This window comes from Lipotes vexillifer, unplaced genomic scaffold (assembly GCF_000442215.2).
Source record: "Lipotes vexillifer unplaced genomic scaffold, Lipotes_vexillifer_v1.1 scaffold515, whole genome shotgun sequence".
NCBI classification, from domain to species: domain Eukaryota; kingdom Metazoa; phylum Chordata; class Mammalia; order Artiodactyla; family Lipotidae; genus Lipotes; species Lipotes vexillifer.
The window spans coordinates 240,767-262,266 of record NW_006772017.1 but is presented as its reverse complement, the minus strand read 5'-3'; the positions used below and the strand labels follow the sequence as shown (position 1 = coordinate 262,266).

General features: G+C 38.1%; 1 protein-coding gene across 1 annotated transcript in view; it reads left to right on the top strand.

Moving 5' to 3' along the window:
• PDSS2 (decaprenyl diphosphate synthase subunit 2) overlaps positions 1-21,500 on the top strand; it is a 258,188-nt gene that overhangs the window by 201,545 nt on the left and 35,143 nt on the right. The window contains exons 5-6 of the mRNA XM_007447249.1: positions 11,043-11,216; positions 12,383-12,514. Coding sequence (XP_007447311.1) covers positions 11,043-11,216; positions 12,383-12,514 — 306 coding nt within the window. The remainder of the gene's footprint in view (positions 1-11,042; positions 11,217-12,382; positions 12,515-21,500) is intronic.

Genomic DNA, 21,500 nt, shown 5'->3' with positions numbered 1-21,500 from the left:
TCTCGTTATAAGGACACTAATCCCTACCCTTATGACTTAATTTAACCTTCTTTACATACTTACTGTAAATATAAACACACTGGCAGGTAGGGCTTCAACATATGAATTTTGCAAGGACACATACATTTGGTCCACAACAGTAGTCAAGAGCAGTACCTTGTTGATGCCCTCACTCCCCCACCATCGATGGCACAGGCTGCAGCCTGGCTTTACCCCATGCCTCCCCCTTTTGCATGGTCCAAGATGCCATCCTCTCTTGCCTGAGCAATTCCAGTAACCTCTTCCTTCTCCTCCATGTGTTCAATCCTCCCATCTTCTAGTCTTTCTCCATACCACCAGAGATCTCAAAATGCAAATCTGATGCTGCTGTTCCTTCATTTCAACCCCCAGTAACATCTCATCACTCCATGGATAAATACCGAAATCCTGACAGTGACCCAAAAGACCCTGCATAATCCGACCCAGTCTATCCCTCCAACCTCACCTTGTACCATTTTTTTTTTTTTTTTTTTTTTGCGGTCCGCGGGCCTCTCACTGTTGTGGCCTCTCCCGTTGCGGAGCACAGGCTCCGGACGCGCAGGCTCAGCGGCCATGGCTCACGGGCCCAGCCGCTCCACGGCCTGTGGGATCTTCCCGGACCGGGGCACGACCCCGTGTCCCCTGCATCGGCAGGCGGACTCTCAACCACTGCGCCACCAGGGAAGCCCACCTTGTACCATTTTTACCCTCACTGTCTGCATATCAGCCCCAATAGCCTTCTCTCATTCCTCAGACATACTGTTCTCCTTTGTATTTACAATCCTTGCATACTTCTTCACCTTTACTAACTTATCCCTTATTCATCCTTCCTATGTCAGCTCAAGTGTCACTTCCTCAAGAAAACTACTCCCCAAAGCCCCAGTCTCAGTCAGGTTCTTTTATTACTGCTGTCATAAAAGTATGTTCATTTTCCCCATTGGAAGTATCTCAGTTTGCAGTTACATATTTATCTGTGTGGTTATCTGATTGTCTGGCTTCCCTTCTAGACTGTAAGAACTGTGAATGCAAAAGGACTCTCTGGTTTTCTCACTGGTGTGAACACCTAAAACAATGCCTTGTCTGTAGAAGATACTCAGTAAATAAACAAATGAATGAATGGAGGAAATACAAATGGTTAATCAATGAAATTACTTCCCATATTTAAATGAAATGCCACTTTTCACCTGTTAAATTCACAAGTAAAACAATAATTCTACTCAGTGACAAGACAGTCTCAAACTTGGCTGGTCAGTGTGCATATCAGAGCCTTTCTATAAAACAACTTGCAGAATATTTTAAGAAACTTTAAAATGTTCAGATCTATTGACCCAGTAATTCTAATCATAGACTCTGTCTCTAGTAGCCAGCTTCCAAGGTGACCCCCAATGAGCCCCACCTCCTAGTATTCTGAGTCTAATTCCTTCCCATTACTGTACTAGGTTGCTCTGTGTGACCAACAGCATACGACAGAAATGATGGTGTGTCACTTCCAAGATTAGGTTATGAAAGATTGTGACGCTTCCCCCCGGAGTGTGCTCTCACTCTCCCTCATTCTACTGGATCACTTGCTCTGGGGAAGCCAGCTACCATGTCATGGGAGCAGCCCTGCAGAGTGACCCACGTGGCAAGGAACTAACACCTGCTGCCAGCAACCACCCGAGTGAGCTTGGGAGCGTATTCTCCAGACCCTTTTTGCGGCTGTTGCCTGAGCGAACAGCTTGACCACAGTCTCCTGAGACATCCTGAGCCGTAACCAGCCAGCTAAGCCATGCCCAGACTCCTGACCCTCAGAAACTCTGAGATAATAAGTGTGTGTTGTTTTAAGATGCTACATTTGTGGGTAATTCGCTATGTGGCAATAGATAACTAATATTCCATCCTAAGGAAATTCTTCCTAAAATGTTTTAGTAGTTTGTTAATGTTGGCAATGCAGACTTTATATAGTATGAACATTTCTCATCTTAAGGAATGAATTAATTCATCGAAATGCTTTCAGCTGCAAAAAATGGGAAATCCAATTAAATAGATATAAAAGTAAGGAAACATGTTTTACTCTGAGCATGCAGAGGTAGTCAGGCATCAAGGGACAGTTAACATGACAACTCCAGATATCAAGGTTTTCTCCATATCTCTGTTCTGCTTCCTAGTGTCCTCTTTATTACCAGGCTTGTGGCAGTTTGGCTACAGTAGTCCTGGGTGCGGCTCATCAAGACAGAGCAACATCCACAGCTGCCACTTTTGCCTGGATCTCTTTCTAGGAGCTCTGCAGTATACTTTCCTCATGTCTTATTGCCTGGAATTGGACCACATGCCCATTCCTAAATTAATCATTGACAAGAGCAGTGACTACCTGAACAAAATTACGGTTTGTTAGTAAGGAGAGAGAGGGAAGTAGATCCTCGGTGAGCGACTATCGTGTACACAGTAGGGAGCTATCTTGTTTCACTTTTTGAGCAGCTCAGATTGCTCTTGCCTCTCATTTCCCGCTGGCCACCACTATATGTCATCCCTGCTTACCTGGAATATAACTTAACCCCTAATGGATCTTCCAGTTGTTGCCCCTCCAGTCCAAACTGCCTCCGAAGCAACCCATCTAATTGCATGTGTAGTCATATAACTTCCTGCTAAAGACAGTTTTCTAGCACCTAAGTAAGAAGATCCAACCCTCTGGACCTCTTACCTACCTGACTAGCCTTGTCCTTCTTCGTCTGCCTTTCCCACTGTCTGCTTCAACAATATGGAACTAATATTAATGCCCCAAAGTCATCTCATACCTTATCTTCCTGGCTAATTCCAGTTTATTATTCAGAACCTGATTCAGCTAACAGTTCTCCAACTGAAGCCTTCCTTGGTAAAACTAGTCACTCCCTTCTCTGTGCTGTAAGCATAGCTTTCTTTTCACATACCATACTAGTTCCTGTGTACTGTCTTTCTCCCTTGCTGAACTTCTGCTAAAGGTCAAGGAGTAATACCTAATTCTCAGATCTGTAGTGCCTGGCGTAGTAAGCACACACAAAAATTAATTGAACTGCATCTACTGCACATTTACATGGTATGTCAAGCACCAACATACACTGCACGTTTCAAAGCAAGCCAAGTTTCCCTTTGGTGCTGTTTGTTCATCTCAAAGAATTAAGCAGCGTTCCCTACTGCCCCTACTGTGCAACCCCTCTGAAAACTATCTGCTGCCCTCTAGCTGTTCAGAGCTTTCCCCATCCCAAGGATACCCCTTGCTGAAGGATTTGAGCTGTAAAACAGTCTTCCCTTCTCAATCCTGACCCAACGTATCATTCCCATACATCTCAGCAAGAACTGACTCATGGGGAGTACAGGAAGGGGCTGGCTAGCCCTAGACCAAAGAATTCCTGACTTTTAAATTCCCTGACAACCATTCTCTCTAATGTGTGAGTAAAATTTTAATAGCTTTATTTATTATATAGAAGCACTTTTTAAAACAGACTTTAGTTATACATTTATCACATCTTATCAGTTTCTCTCCCATGATTTACATAGATACCTACTTTACTGTCTCCAGTGTGATTGGATTATAAATCAAAGCAAATTATTTCATCCTATTAGATGATGCTGTTAAAATGTTATACTCTTTCCCCCTTCCTCAGGATTCCTGAAAAAATACTATGACATCTACTATTCCTAATCTTGTTACTTATATGCTCTAGATTCTTGGATCTTTTCAGTGGATATTATTAAAAGACTTAATTTACAGGTTTAAAATGCTTTGTTGATGCATAAATGAAACGTGTCATTTACTCTTAAATACAACCTACTTTTTAGACTATAAAAGGTATTTTTAAGTATTTCTACTATGTATTAAGCAAAATAGAATCCGACTGCTATACAGCTAAGACCCATCTCTGCCATTTACTAATGTCTGATCATGATCGAAATACAGTCTTCAAGTCTCCTTACCTATTGAATGGGAATAATGATAATTAAGATTTTTGAGAGGGAATAGAATAATGAAAGTGTCATCACATATTGTTGACTCCCAGGAAATATTAGATTCTGTTCTCCCCCTTGCTTTCTTCTTATCCCTAAATTTAGGGAGTCTTTTTGAAATTTTCCTTGACTTTTAAAAAAAAAAATAAAGCTGGTAAACATTTTGGCTGTTGTTTAGCTTCTCAAAATAGCTGAAAAGGCTAATTCAAAGCAACCATTTAAAATGGTGAAATGTGGCATTAGATCTGATCTCTTATCAGATCCAAATTTATGCTGCATAAATATACAAAGATATATTTTAAAGATAAATTATAAAGGTAGCAGCTCAGTATATGAATCTGAAAGAAGCATGACAACAGGAAATATTTGCATGCTTTCTTTAAAGTACTTTTAACACTCCTCTTCTCTGATAATGTGAAAGATAGAAGTTTGGCTCAGCAGGTTCCGGTTCGGGCTTGAACATCTTCCTGAATCAATTAGTTTGCCTTTGTTCTGTGACCATGGACTAGACCTTTAATCCCAAGCAGCCACTTTACAAACACACTTTGGTTTCATGTAAATAGGTATGTACAAATGTATTACTACCATTAGGAAAGCAACTCAAAGTACACATTCCCCAGACAGCTCAGTAGCAGAACAGAATATTATATCTGAGTACAACCACCAGTGCCACTATCTTGGGAAACATCATCTTACAACCTTCAGGGTTTTTTTCCTGTGTGTTTTTTGAACTAACCTTGCTTAAGCAAAGAGGTCATGTTACAGTGAATGAGAGACCTACATTTTAAAAATGTCCTTCAGTCTGACAGTCATTCAGTAGGTATGTTGATGTATATTACCTTTCTGAAAAAGAGAAAATCCCATCAAAAGTCAATGTTCACTGAATGTATCCTCCTTCTATAAACTGTACAGATGTAAGTTGATGCTGTAAGTATATCTGAATCTCATTTACTCTGACTGCTCTCGTTCATTTCACACCAATTCTGTATATCTGATGTCTGAAGATACTAATTTGGATGTGGTTATCAAACTAGTTTCTTGGTATTTTACAATTGTACATTAACTTTTCCTTTGTAATAAAGCATGCTCTCTTAATGTATACATGGCAAGCTGACAGAAATGAATAGAGGGACTTCGTTTCATTTGTAACCAAGGTCACGATAGGTAATAATTTAATGTTCAGGGAATAAATTTTCTGATTAATTTAGGAACAGAATTATTGACTTATGGCCTGATTAACTTATGATAGCAGATTTCAAGGGACTATATATTAACTGTTTCTCGGCTATCTGAATTTTCTAATTTTTTTTTCAGAGATCGTGTATTACTTGAATTAAAATGTAGAAATGGTGAATAATAAAATGTCTTAATCAGAATAAGGAAAATATAATAAAACTGAATCTTTGACCATTGGAGATCTTCCAAGAATTATTCTGAGATAGAACTATATTGATTTATCTATTATATTAATATCCACATATAGATAGATATAGATGTCATTCCTGTATTGTGAGCTTCTTGAGGACAGGCTATTCATTAATATTATTAATAAATATATTCATATCTATATTGCTTTACAAAGAACCTAACCCATAATAGAAACTAAATAAATGTTTGTTATATGAATACATGAGGATGGTATACAAACCACAAAAAGTTAATTGAGAATCATATAACTTTTTTAAATGTTAAGCATTTGAGACCAAGAAATGTAAAATTTTATATTCATTACCCTTTTTTCTTTTTTAGGAACTTTATTTTTATTTTATTTTATTTTTTTACATCTTTATTGGAGTATAATTGCTTTACAATGGTGTGTTAGTTTCTGCTTTATAACAAAGTGAATCGGCTATACATATACATATGTTCCCATATCTCTTCCCTCTCGCGTCTCCCTCCCTCCCACCCTCCCTATCCCACCCCTCTAGGTGCTCACAAAACACTGAGCTGATCTCCCTGTGCTATGTGGCTGCTTCCTACTGGCTAGCTATTTTACATTTGGTAGTGTATATTTGTCCATGCCACTCTCTCACTTCGCCCCAGCTTCCCCTCCCCCTGCCCCGTGTCCTCACGTCCATTCTCTACATCTGCGTCTTTATTCCTGCCCTGCCACTAGGTTCATCAGTACCGTTTTTTTAGATTCCATATATGTACGTTAGCATACGGTATTTTGTTTTTCTCTTTCTGACTTACTTCACTCTGTATGACAGACTCTACCGGTCATATTTGAGATGCCTGTTTCTTCACAGCCTCACCAACACTGAGTGATGCTTTAAGGCGGTGGAAAGTGGTTTGTTTGTTTGTTTGGTCAGAAGCCTCCAAATCAAGATGTTGTCAGGGTTGTATTCCTTCTGGAGGCTCTAGGGGAGAATCCCTTTCCTTGCCCTTTCTAGTTTCCACCTTCATTTCTTGTTTTGTGGCTTCATCCTCCATCTTCAGACCCTGCTGCCTCCCTTTTATGAGGATCCATTTGACTGCATTAGGCTCATCCAGTTAATCTGGGATAATTCCTCCATCTCAAGATCCTGAATTAACATAACTGCAAAGTCCCCTTTACCATGTAAGGTAACATTCACAGACTCTAGGGATTAAGATGTGGCTGTCTTTGTGGGGGACCGTTATTAGCCTACCACAGGGAGATTTGTCATTCATCTGTGATAGAAAGTGCACATACCTTTCCTTATTGTCTTTTGTCTTCTATTGTTGTCTGTGGTTCTTTTGCTTTTATTTTTTGCTATGTGGAGTTTATCCTGATAAATTGTGTGAAATGCAGAGCAGTCTTAATTTTCTTCCAGAAAGCTATTCAGTTGTACCAGCACCATTTACTGAAAAGTCCAAATTTTCCCTAAAATATAGTAAATTCCTGTGTCTAGTTTGATTGATTCCTGGACTTTCTATTTCGTTCCATCGTTTGTCTATCTAAAAAGCGCACTTTTTTTTTTTAAATTACCGAGGCTTTATAGTATAGGATCTGATAAGGCTAGACATCATTAGCTCTCCTCATCTACCCTTCTTCCCCCCACCTCACCCTACACTGCTCTTCTTTTTCATGGCTTCCTGCTTATTCTGGTTATTCTTCATGCTGTTTCCAATATGAACTTTAGAATCAGCTTGCCTAAGTTGGGGGGGGGGGGGGGATGATGCCTGGGCACAGCAGCTGGGAGTGGCTCTTTTGTCCTCGCGCTACGGGAGGAAGCAGAGATCTTAGAGGCAGGCGGGGGGGGGGGAGGGGGGAGGGGTGGTGTTAATTTTATTGGAGTATCTTTATGAGGTTGGATCTTACTATCTTTAAGCATGATATGCCTTTATATTTATTTAACTTGCTTTCCTTCAGTAGTATTTTAACATTTTTTTCATATCAATTTTGTACATTTCTAAGTTTATTCCCAGCTTTTAAAATCTTTTTTTCATAGATATAATGTAAGAAAAGGCCCTATTTACAATACTTTCTGATTAGTTTTTATGTATGAAAGCTATGGTTACATCTATTATGTTAATTATAAATTATATTGATTTTATATACTGCTACCTTACTGAATTATCTTCTTGTTTTAGTAGTGTTTTGGTTGAGTTTTGTATATTGGTCTTCCCCAATATACAGTTATACTGTCTTCAAATAGTGATAGTTAAACTCTTCCTTTCTAATTTTTATACAGCTATCCTTTTCTTGCCTCTTCTATTACATTGTTAAATAGCAATGGTATTGTGTTCATCTCTGTCCTGTTCCTGATTTTAGGAAGAAGGGCTCATGTGTTTCCCCATAAAGTATTTGCTGACTTTTGGGTGATCATGCATGCTTGTGCACACACACACACACACACACACAGGCACCTGTCATATTAAAGAAATATACATCTGGAATGAGGGCATTTTTTTTTTCCTTGTTAAAATAGTTCCTGTTTCTGCAGAAACTTCATTATTAGATTAATCTGTGATGATGAGTTATCATAATTCAAGTATACAGTTCTTTTTTTCTATCAACTATTCATTGTCATGCAATAGTAAAAGCATTAAAGATGCAGCAAGCTTAAAAAGTACTATTTTCTAAAAGAAATAGGAGGCATTTTCTCCTTTATTATTGTACTTTTGGTTATGCAGACACTTTGATGTTATAAATTTTTATGTCCCCCATAAATCTGGTGAGAAATTACTTTTGATTTTGTTGATTAAGTTAAACAGTCTATAGTAGGATAGAGTACGGGGTACAAGTGGTCCAAAGTAAGATAAAAGACTACAATAAAAATGATAGATCTTAAAAGAGAAACTGGTTTATGCACTAAACATTTTGTGTTTTGGTCTAATATTAACATGACGTCTGTGTAAAATGACAAAAAGAACCAGTGTTGAATCACGTTCGTTATATTTCCAGTCATTCTGCATTATCCCAGATTGCTAAATATGTTCTTTGCATGGTTTGAATTACTGTATACATTTAGTGTCCTATATGACATTTTTGTCATTGGTAGAGATTTCAGTAATTAAAATGGGAAACAGGAGCTTAGGTTATTTTCCTTACCAAAGCTATGTTCCTTGGAACCACATTACTGTGATGGTTTTCGTGCTCTTGTACATTGGATGTCTTAAGCTGAGTGCAGTTTAGTGGATCCTTTCTGTATAATTACAGGAAGGTCTTTCTTTCCTTCAACACTGTGATCTGACCTGTGACAAATCTGTACTATAGTATGTAAATGGCTAACAAGTCAACTACAAACCAACTGAATGTACAAATCTTAGTGCTGGTGCTGAAATTTCTTCAGAATAGTGATCATGATCTCAAAGTTTATTTCAAACTTTGCAAGCATCAAGTGTCAGTCATAACTGAAGATGAAACACTAATGAATTCTCATGCTTTAGGTGTACTTGCTTTTTAGATTTTTTGGTTCTCTGCTATTTTTACCATACTGCTTCATTTAAATTTCCTACACGCAGGACTTCCCTGGTGGCGCAGTGGATAAGACTGCGCTCCCAATTCAGGGGGCCTGGGTTGATCCCTTGTCAGGGAACTAGATCCCACATGCATGCCGCAACTAAGAGTTCACATGCCACAACTAAGGAGCCTGCATGCCGCACCTAAGGAGCCCTGGAGCTACAACCAAGGAGCCTGCCTGCCTCAACTAAGGAGCCCTTGAGCCTCAGCTAAGGAGCCCACCCACTGCAACTAAGACCCGGCACAACCAAATAAATAAATATTTTTTTAAAAAATATAAATAAATTTCCTACACGCTAACTTCGTTTGTGCTATTGAAATAAAATTGCAGTATATTACATTTAAAAAAAAAAAGAAATGCACATCTGTTCCTGTTTTATTCAGTGCTTTTTTCCCATCAAGAATAGGAGTTGAGGGCTTCCCTGGTGGCGCAGTTGTTGAGAGTCCGCCTGTCGATGCAGACGACACGGGTTCATGCCCTGGTCCGGGAAGATCCCACATGCCGCGGAGCGGCTGGGCCCGTGGGCCATGGCCGCTGAGCCTGTGCGTCCGGAGCTTGTGCTTCGCAACAGGAGAGGCCACAACAGTGAGAGGCCCGCGTACTGCAAAAAAAAAAAAAAAGAATAGGAGTTGAATTTTGTCAAATGCATCTTTAGTATATCTGGAGAGATAATATGGTTTTTATCTAGGTTTATTAATATGATATTAACTTCACATATTTTAAAATCCATTCTCAGATTTCCAAAATTAAATGCTATCATTTATTCGCAATGTTTATGCACTGTTTCTCCTCAAGAGGCTTTTTGATTATTACACAATACTATGTTGCGTATTTGTAACTGTTGCTATAAGTGGAACTCTCTTTTTGTTTAAAAGCATGTAAAATTAAGTTGAGAATTTGATCTGACCAAGGGGTTGAAGATTCCCTTCAACATGGTGAAAGAGGTGGGGCTATATCTAAGATCATTTTTTAATGGTGTCTAAGTTTTCTTATTATTTTTTATTTTGTCCCCAAATAATGGTGGAAGGAGAAGGATTGTGGTATGGGCAGCAGGAAGCAAAGTGTTTGGGTTAATTAATCCTTCTGGATGGGTTCTAGTTAGTTTGAGGTTTCAAAGAAACACTGTAAAATGAGCATCATTATGTATATCGCTTCATCATTCTTGTCCTCAGAGAGCTAACTGGCTAAAGCAGAGCTGTCCACTAGGGTAGCCACCAGCTCCTTGTACCTATTGAGTACTTCAAATGTCCCTAGTGATGTGCTGTAAGTGTAAAATATACACTGATTTTGAAAAGTTAGTGTAAAAAAAGAATGTAAAATATTATTATTAATTTTATATTGATTATATGTTTTATTTTATTATAGTAATATTTTAGATATATTGGGATAGATAAAATGTCATTAAGATTAATGTCACCTGTTTCTTTTCACTTTTTTAATGTAGCTACTAGCAAATTTTTAATTGTATATGGGGCTTACATTATAATTTCATTGGACATCACTGGTCTAGAGTCAGTAGGTATGTGTATGCTTGTGCTTACTTAAAGATACTACCGTGATTTTCGTAATGTAAAAAGATGAAATTAAATAAACTACAGTTATGTCTTCCCTTATCTTGTTTCTTCTTATGGGAATAAACTTTGATGAATAGTATGATCTAATCATACTCCATTGTAATGGGTTACCTTCTCTCTGATTTTTTTCTGTCTACCTGCTTATAAGAGAATGCAGTTCCTTCACTATGCCCTTGACATTTTAACATAAGTTAAAGACAATAGGATTCTTGTGTTTTGGAATACTAGCACTTAATTAAGAACTGATATGAATCTAGAAGAGAGTTAGTTCGAAGGTCTAAGTTTCTAATTTTGCCTTATAAGTATATTTTAATAGAAGTTCCCTAGCTCAAAATAAAATTTGCTTCAGCATTTCTTTCATTTTTTCCCAATTACCCTAAAAAAGCAGTTCCCACCTCCTTAGTTCTCTTTAGGTAGAGGTGAGGGTCAGCATCTTTTAGTTCTGTCTTGTTGCAGCAACCTGAGGGTTTTGAATAGTTCATTTCTTAATGCTTATTCTTCAAAAACCGAAACAAATTACTCCTAAAACCTTTTTAATCTTGGCTTTTGTTGCAATTTTTAGGAAAATCATATCACAGATGATATTGGAATATTGACTTGGAAGAAGCAGACTTTTCTCTCCCATGGTGCCTTATTAGCAAAGAGCTGCCAAGCTGCAATGGAATTAGCAAAGCATGATGCTGAGGTTCAGGATATGGCATTTCAGTATGGGAAGCACATGGCCATGAGTCATAAGGTATTTACATACCCTTTCTGTTTTTTCTGTATTTAAATAGCTAAAATGATACACAAGAAACCTTTTACCATTTAATAAACTGCTTTTATATCTCAAAAACTTTACTGAGTACATAAAATCTATCATTCATGGTGGTTATTACATAATATAAACAGTACGATTGGTGAGTACTGTATAATTTTGATAGAAAGCTACAGCTTACTTAAACCATATTTGTGATGTTTGTCTCTTCTTACCATCTGAAAGGGTTCTTGAAAGAGCTCTTGCAAATTATTAAATAACATGTAATGTTGCCAGTCACAAAATGGAAGAATATTTGCATTTTTGTTACAGTTCCCTTATAGTTCCTATGTAAAACAAACTGTGGAAAGTTAATGAAATTTAGAAATATATGGAGCAAAGTTGAAAGCTTTAATTCCAATAACTGATTCTTTTGAATGGGCATAATGAAATATAAAATGTCTCAAGATTAGCTGTTATTTTGTTACCTCCATGTATATGTAATTTTAAATTCCATTTAGTACATATTTCTTAGATGTCATTTAAATAGCTCATAAGGGGGAAATATATACAAAAATATGTAATATCTCCAGGTGAGTTTTTATGTACTTTATTAAATCTTTGATTAATTTATTTATTATTTGATTATATTTATTAAATAAATATAATTTATGATCCTTACCTTGAACTTAAAAAGCAAAATAAAGGCTGTTGCCAAATAAAAAAGGAATGTGGGGCTTCCCTGGTGGCGCAGTGGTTGAGAGTCCGCCTGCCGATGCAGGGGACGCGGGTTCGTCCCCCGGTCCAGGAAGATCGGGCATGCCGCAGAGCGGCTGGGCCCGTGAGCCATGGCTGCTGAGCCTGTGCGTCCGGAGCCTGTGGTCCGCAACAGGAGAGGCCATAGCAGTGAGAGGCCCGCGTACCGCAAAAAAAAAAAGAAAAGAAAAGAAAAAAAAAGAAATATGTTAGGGGAAAACTATTTTTAAAGTTTTTTTAAGATTATTGTTAATCATATGAGCTGTTCTTTTGCTTATTAAAGTACATCTGAAAACTGAGTTCCTTAAGCTTAATTTTTCACTGTAGTAACTGGTGCTTTCTGAATATGACTAAAACATGCCAATGTATATGCATTTCACTGATTTAACTCTTTTCACTACTCCTTCTAGATAAATTCTGATCTCCAGCCTTTTATTAAAGAAAAGACCAGTGACTCCTTGACTTTTAATCTAAACTCAGCTCCTGTAGTCTTACATCAGGAGTTTCTTGGAAGAGATTTGTGGATTAAGCAGATCAGAGAGGTAAAATGAAATTACTCTTATTTTACGTACCAATAGTATTTGGTTGATTTTAAAACATAGCTCATATTTTATGATGATCTAAGACTGATTGATCAGCCATATGGAGCATATAGATCAGTCATATAAGAGCTTATTCATATAACAGGTAAAATTCTTAATTTATAATATACATTTTTGAGAGGTAAATGTTAGTTAAAAGTTAGAGACTGCAGTATTGTGTTTTCTTATTATCTGAATTCATAGAATACTGCAATACAAAATCTGTGCCTGTGGTAAATACTAATTAACTCAGATGATTTTTTTTTTCTAAAGGCTTTCAAAAATTGGGCTACGGTAATAGCACCACTCTTTAACTGATGCCAATTTCCCATATGTAGACTCTAGCACAAGCTGCAGAATTCCAGGAGTTCTGCCTGTCACTTCATTGGGTTATTTTAAAACAAACTTGGATCCTGAGTACTCAAGTTCTGAGGCATTATCAAGGGGGAAAAAAAAAAAAGTATGGTTAAGTAAGAGGGGTAAAGGGACTTGGGTGAATTTTCTACTTTTTTGTGGGGAAGGGAAGGTATGGAAGATGAGAGGGAGCTTTTTTGGGTTTTTCTTAAATCCAGAAATTTTGGGGTTTTTTTTAAAATCCAGATACAAAAAGTTCTTGCCTTTCTATCCAAAACTTCATGGAATTTATTTAACTTGGTGGTTCTAATTGATTGGGTTAATCTGAGACTGGACATGGGAAAGCAGGCACAGCTGAGGTGGAGGTAGATGGCACACTTCAAATAGAGAGAGCCTAAGATATCTGCTTTTGGAAAGATAAGATTTTCCCTCTCCAGCCACTCCTCCCTAATAGATCTCAAAATACTTACAGCCAGCTTAAAATCCGTTATATTCACCAGGTAGAAAATGAGAGGATTCCTTTCTGGGGAAACTGTCAAACCCAGAGGAAGAGCCCTGCAGATGTGGACTTTTGGGGCTCGCTCAGTAAACATGCCGTAACTCTGGCCAGCTGCCTTACAGTGAGGTCCACCAGTTGACAAGCCTCAGAGTATCCAAGGGCACAGAACATCCAACTGAAGTAGAATAGCTAATAAAGGACCACTGGGCATTTGAGAGCTGCCTCTGCCGCGAAAGAACAAGTCAAAATCAAACTGATTAAAAAGAAAAAGGAGGGAACTTAGAGGAAACAGAGGCAGTGCAAGGGGGAAAAAAAGCATTTCCAAATGTGCTACAATCAATATATTCAGTGAGATAAGGTATTAAATCCATGAAATAAGAACAGGTGATATGTAAAAAAGGACAATTCAAGAATAAGAAATCAGAATTATAAAGTATAAAAATATGAAAGCAGAATTTAAAAAAAAAATCAGAGGTAGGGACCTCCCTGGTGGTGCAGTGGTTAAGAATCCGCTTGCCAATGCAGGGGACACAGGTTCGAACCCTGGACCGGGAAGATCCCACATGCTGCGGAGCAACAAAGCCAGTGCGCCACAACTGCTGAGCCTGTGCTCTAGAGCCCGTGTGCCACAACTACTGCAGCCCACGCACCTAGAGCCCGTGCTCTGCAACAAGAGAAGCCACCACAGTGAGAAGCCCGTGCACTGCAACAAAGCATAGTCCCCCGCTCACTGCAACTAGAGAAAGCCCTCACGCAGCAATGAAGACCCGAGACAGCAAAAAATAAATAAATAAAATAAATAAATTTATTTTTTTTTAAATCAGAAGAAAATAGAAAATAGAAAAGATAAGAAAATTAGAGGACCAATCTGAGAGATCTTATATCTGTTATGAGTCCCAGAAAGAGACTTAATGAAAATGGAGGTGAAAAATTAATAAAGAATTAACAGAAAAGAAAAATTCTAAGAAATGAAGGACCTGAAGGTGTCTTCAAATTGAAATGGCACTCTAAATTGTGTATTTTAAAAGACCGACACCAAGTGACATCATTATCAAATTTTGAAACGATGGGGATAAAGAAGAGATCTTAGTACTTCCAGAAAGAAAAACCTACGTACAAAGGATCAAGAATCAGAACTGTCTTAGTAGTGACACTGAAAGCTTCAAGACAATGAAGTAAGAACTTCAACATTCAAAGAGAAGTTGTTTCCAACTTAGAATTTTATGCCAGTCATATTATCAAGTGTGATGTTAAAGACAATTAAAGCATAAATAAAGTCTCAAAAAACTTACCTCCTAGGCATCTTTTTTTAGGGAGCTGGTGATGTATTCTATCAAGGGAATAACCAAGAAAGAAAAAGATGTGGAATTTAGGAACTAGGGCATCAGACATAGATGTGAGATGATGGGAATTCCCAGGACAATATGAAGGGAAGAAGAATAAACAACAACAAGAATGCCAACAATAAGAGAACTTACTTTGTGCCAACCACTGCTCTAATGAGAAACCTGAAGCAGAGAGAGATTAACTTGAGCACAGTCACACAGCACTGGTAAGTGGTAGAGCCAGGATGCAAACCCAGGCAGCCTGGCTACAGGGCCCACATCTGTAAGTACAATAGCATGCTACATTGTCTGTCACCCATGCAAGTCCTAGGCTGATGGCTCTGCATCCAGGCTCGATTGGGACAAGAGGACAGAGATCTCCAGAAGTAATATCTCCAAGGAAACAATGGAACTGATGATCCCCTAATGTACTTGGCCATATTGAGAATTTAGGGACAAATTAATAACAGGAACATAGAAAGTACCAGTTAAGAGTAAGAGTACCAGTTACCACTGCTGCATAACAAATTACCCCAAAACTTAGCTGCTTAAAATAACCATTTTATTATGTTCATGGATTCTGTGGGTCAGGAATTTGGACAATGCACAGAAGGGATGACTGCTCCATGATGTCTGGGGCCTCAGCCAGAAAGACCCAGAGGCTAGAGGTGATTCAGTGATGCTGGGGACTGGAATCATTTGGGGTCTCCACTCACACCTGGCACCTAGGCTGGGCTGTCAAGAAAACCAGGCTTCTTAACAACCAGAGTATTCACACATGGCTCCTCCACTTGGCTTGGCTTCCTCACAGCATGGCAGCCTCAGAGTAGTCAGACTTCTTTCTTGCCAACTCAGAACTCCAAACACAAGTGTTCCTTCCAGCAAACAAGGCAGAGGCTGCATCTTCTTTTATGACCAGCCTCTGAAATCACCCACCATTTTCATGATCTCCTATCAAAATAGTCACAAGCCCACCCAGAATCAAGGGGAGGGGCTGTATACCTCACCTATCACTGGGAACAATTTCAAAGAATTTGGGGCCCACGTTTTTAAACAGCCACATTAAACATATGTTATGAAATGAGGCAGTTCTTAGCTGCAGTGAATACATTTTTAATGTATAAGAAAGAAAATGTAATCATAATACTTTACATGGCTTAGAGGATAATATTTATATAGCATAAAAATGTAAATACCAAATACTGATTTAAACCAAAAAGTATAATCACTGGGGAGAGGGTAGGGGAAAGGAATGTTTTTGGTCACGTAAGAAATGTAGTTATTACTTTTATCATAGGATCAATAGATAATGTCTTAAAATTTAAAAATCAAGAAAACAGTATTTGAAGGTAAACAGAAGAAACAGCTAAAGTGAGGGAAATGAGACAGACAAAGTCTGGAGAGTGCTAGGACATTTTGTTAGAAGTCTTGTGTTATTAGACTCTTTAAATACTATACATAATTTAAACCTTTGGTTTAAAAGTTTATATACTTTGCTATAGTAATTGCACTTCTAGTAACGTATCCCAAGAAAAATAACAGAGATGTGGGCAAAGATTTACATATTAAAATATGTAGTAAAATACTAATCGTAAAAGGAAGAAAATGAAAATTGATCCATTTGAAAATAGAAAAAAGTTAAATGAAGTATAGTACAATAAAATATTACACAACTATTGAATATTGTATTATGAGCGTTGTATTTGTGTGTTTTTTGACAGCTGAACCAAAAATGTATATACAGATGGTGTTAGTAGCTCTAATTGGATTACATTAGAATACATTGCAGATACACATTTTGGTTGAAAGGATCCAGCTAAATATGTTAAATGAAAGCTATCGGGGCTTCCCTGGTGGCACAGTGGTTGAGAATCTGCCTGCCAATGAAGGGGACACAGGTTCAAGCCCTGGTCTGGGAAGATCCCACATGCCGTGGAGCAACTAGGCCCGTGAGCCACAACTACTGAGCCTGCACATCTGGAGCCTGTGCTCCGCAGCAAGAGAGGCCATGACAGTGAGAGGCCCGTGCACCACAATGAAGAGTGGCCCCCACTCACCGCAACTAGAGAAAGCCCTCACAGAGAAACGAAGACCCAACAGAGCCAAAAATTAATTAATTAATTAATTTTTAAAAAAGAAAGCTATCAAGTCTCTGTTGGCTATTCACATATATACATATATATATGTGTGTGTGTGTGTGTGTGTGTGTGTGTGTATGAGCAGCATAGATATGAATTTTTAAGAAGCTTCACAGAAAAGGAACATATTTAACTCTTAGTGTCTTTGCAAGCATGGAAAGTTGTGAATATAGACTACATGAGAGTCCAGGATTTCCTAAACAACTGGTGAAATATTCCCAAATCATTATCTTCAATTTGATTTTCAGTTCAAAGGGATATCCTTTCCAAACAGCCTATGCCTTAGGCATTATCTCCAGTAAATTAAATAGATCTTGTCCAGAGGTCAGTAAACTCTGCCAAGATGACACCCATGAGCAGATGAGGTTACATCCTCCAACCTAGGTCCCCTGTGATCATCTCTAAATCCTCATCCTTCAGGAAGAACTGGCAGTTTATTGCCCACCTCTCAAGGCCCCACCAGACTGCTGTGATTTGCTCCATGGACTTCAGGCCCTTCTCCTTATATCTACATGTCTGAGTCATGAACAGGGTCACAGAAGAAGAGAAGGTGAATTCGTCTGAAGCAAATAAGAAATTTAAGAAATCAGTTTCTGTCATGCAGGGGGCAACATTTTTCAGATTAAAGACTCGTTACTTGAGTTTATTTTCTAAATTTTATTCATGTTTATATAAAGCTCTCTATAATAATGATCTTGTTCTGTGAACACCGCCTAGTCAGAGTTAGGGAACACAATTTGCATAACACTTGAGAGGGACATTCTATCCTGAATCTCAAGGAGGCTGCTTATTAATCCTGAAATTAGTTCTAGTGCGCTCTTTCCAACTTTCTGTGATATTTTTCTCCTCTGCATTTTTGTAAACCTTTCTTCTCCCAGGTTTTGAATTTTATTGTAAGATCCTTAAGGATCGTAGTGAATTTACCTTTGAATTACCAATAGTCCTGTATAGTAACTTACTTGGAATAGTCATCTAATTAGTATTTGTCAGAAAGTATGTGTGGTATGGTCTTCGGGGGACAAAACTGGTGGCAACCTGTTATGTTAAATAGAAAGAATCAAGTTGGTATAGCAGAAATGGTCCATAGAGGACCAGGATTTGGAAGACCTGGATTCCAGTTTGGGCTCTGCTAGCATCTGTTTACCTTGGTAACATTCTTTAACATCCTTTTTATTATTTTTTTTTGCAAAATGATGGCATTGAACTAGATCCTTTCTAAGGTCCCTTTCAGCTCTCAAATAAATCTAAGAAATTTCTTTAAATAATCTCTTAGGCAAGAGATGCATTATAAGAAAATATTTATCTCTATTAGAAGCTAAATACTGTCTTTGACACTTAGAAATAGAAAAGTCTTGCTCCCAATGACGGAAGACAACTATGATTTGTTATTATCACATGTAAAATTATAGACCAGTTTGTGTCCCATCTACCCTTTTGATTTCCTGCTTAGGGAGAGTGAGAATTAATGACCGGAAAGGAAGGGAAGAGGGGATCACATACCCTTAGCACCCATTCAACATCACTGTGAAGGCAAGAAGCACAGCACCTCTGGAATTTTTCATATCAGGCCCTGCTACCCGCTCCAACTTCCCCATCCCCCCCAAATCTTAAGATCGGACAGCTGTCTTCCATCTCACCCTCAGGTGTACACACACTATGCACTTTCGTAAGAGGCAGTTTAGAGCACCAGGCCAGACCAGAAAGAGATGAAAAATATTTGTTAAGCAATGTCTCCATACTAAATTCTACAGATCCCTTCCTACCTTAATTTTAAATTTAAATTTATAGCTGCTGAAAAATAATGATCAGGTTAAAAATACTGATAGTGAATGGGTGATTCACCCTAGGGAGGTGAAGTCATTACTCAGCTATCATTTTGATTCCTAATAAAATAAGGTAGAATCCTTCAGAGAACCACAGAGCTCTGACTCTCTCAGGGAGTCCAGGGGCTATTTCAGGTCAGCAAACTTTATTTTTAATGATCCTTCTAGTTTTCTGCTGCCATTATAAGTCACCTGAAGAAATAAGAATTATGATTATTTTTTTCTTGGCTATTTCTGAAAGTATTGAAATGTCACTTAGGCTTGTGACATTCTGACACTGTCATAACCATCCATAAAATACCTTAAGTGAACTACATATTACCAGTGCTAAACTATAACTCAGTTGGCCCTAGATACCCTACTTTTACTTCTTATTCAAAAAGTAAAACAAAAATTGCTAGGCAAGGCTGATGTGCATGAATATAACACATATATATTCTTAAACAAAAGAGAAAGTGCACATTCAGAGAGTCCTCATTAATGCCACATGATATTTTTCTAATTATTTAAGTTATTTTGAGTTGTTTCAAAAGGAATAATACTGACAACATTCTCTACCATAGAGGGTGTAGAGTGTGGGCATTTGAAAGGACTCTATATGAGACCACAAAGACTATGAAATGGCTCTAACTATCTCCTAAGTTAAAATATTTCTTAAGGTTTTCTGAGCACTTAAGGAAACAAAGTGCTTGACTGTAGGAGATACAGCAGTAAATTGCCTGATGGTTGTCTTGGCCTTGTTAAGAGAAGCACACAAATATAAGGAATACTGTAATTGATGCCAGTGGGGCAGCTCAGAGGAAAAAGAGTTTGAATCCAGTTGGAAAAGTCAGCAAAGGGTTTGTGAAGTAAGTGATATCTGAGATAGTCCTCGAAGAACATCTTGACAACAAAGATGGGAATAAGGGCTTCCTACACAACAGAAACCATGAAAAAGGGCTGCAGATGGGCAAGCATGCAGTATATTCAAAGAAAAAAGAAGTATTATAATTTGGATAGAAGGTGAAAAACATGGGGCATTTAGGGATAGATGAAGAATTGCCAAAATAGTACATAATGACTATACTTAAACACTTTGGTTCAAACAAAAACATGTATAGCAATATTTACAAAAGCCAAAAAGTGGAAACGACCCAGTGTCCATCAAATGATGAATGGATAAACAAAATATGGTATATCCATGCAATGGATTATTATCCAGCCATAAAAAGGAATGAAGTATTGATACATGTTACAACGTGACAAAAATGTTCTGGAACTAGATAGTGGTGATGGTTGCACAACATTGTGAATGTATTAGATGTTACTGAGTAACATAAATTCACATTTATGTTATGTGAATTTTACCTCAATTAAAAAAAAAGGATTTTGGGGTGTTTGTCTTTAGAAAATGAACTTGATTCAGAAGTCATGGAGCAGAAATTGAAGTTTCTGAGCCAGGTATTGTCAAGGTTTGAAATGTGTTTTAGAGAGGTATATCTAACTACGTTATATAGAATCAGAAGAACAAGGAGATGCTATAGAAAAGATCCGTCAGGAGGTTGTGAAGAATCTGTTGATAAGTGCAGGGGAAAAGTCCTAATCAGAGTATTGGCCATGAGAATGGGAAGATAAGGAGGTTAGGTATAAAATTCACTTCAGAGAGAAAATATATAGGACCTGAAAACTGATATGATAGGGAGAACCTGGCAGATGTCTACTGGGGAGGGGTGGTCAGAGGCCAAAACGAGGATTTTGAACTTGGATAACAGAAAGAATTGTGCCATAAATAAAAACAGGAAAGTGAAGTGGGATCATTGGTATAAGTTTGGTTTTTGACATGGTGGCTTGAGATGCACCGTCAGGGTTGGTGGACATCACCTTGGGACCTGGCCACAGGAGGAAACAGCTCAGTTCTCCTGTCAGCCTCATTTCCTTGCTCATGGCTTTCTGAGATCTGGGTAGATTTTTTTTTCTTAGTCAAACTGTAATTTTATATTTCACGTCTCTTCTGGATTCCAAGAGTGCATAGTAAGGAAAATGGATTATAAGCGATAACAAGACTTCTGCTTGAGGGAAAAATCGGGGCTGGAGGAATCAGACTCCCTGACTTCAGACTATACTACAAAGCTACAGTGATCAAGGCAATATGGTACTGGCACAAAAACAGAAATATACATCAATGGAATATGATAGAAAGCCCAGAGATAAACCCACGCACCTTTGGTCACCTTTTTTTTTTTTTTTTTTTTGCGGTACACGGGCCTCTCACTGTTGTGGCCTCTCCCATTGCGGAGCACAGGCTCCGGACGCACAGGCTCAGTGGCCATGGCTCACGGGCCTAGCCGCTCCACGGCATGTGGTATCTTCCCGGACCAGGGCACGAACCCGTGTCCCCTGCATCGGCAAGTGGACTCTCAACCACTGCGCCACCAGGGAAGCCCTAGTCACCTTATTTTTGATAAAGGAGGCAAGAATATACAATGGAAAAAAGACAACCTGTTCAATAAGTGGTGCTGGGAAAACTGGACAGCTACATATAAAAGAGTGAAATTAGAACACTCCCTAACACCATACACAAAAATAAACTCAAAATGGATTAGAGACCTAAATGTAACACCAGACACTATAAAACTCTTAGAGGAAAACATAGGCAGAAGACTCTTTGACATAAATCACAGCAAGATCTTTTTTGATCCACCTCCTAGAGTAATGGAAATAAAAATAAACAAATGGGACCTAATGAAACTTAAAAGCTTTTGCAAAGCAAAGGAAACTACAAACAAGACGAAAAGACAACCCTCAGAATGGGAGAAAATATTTTCAAAT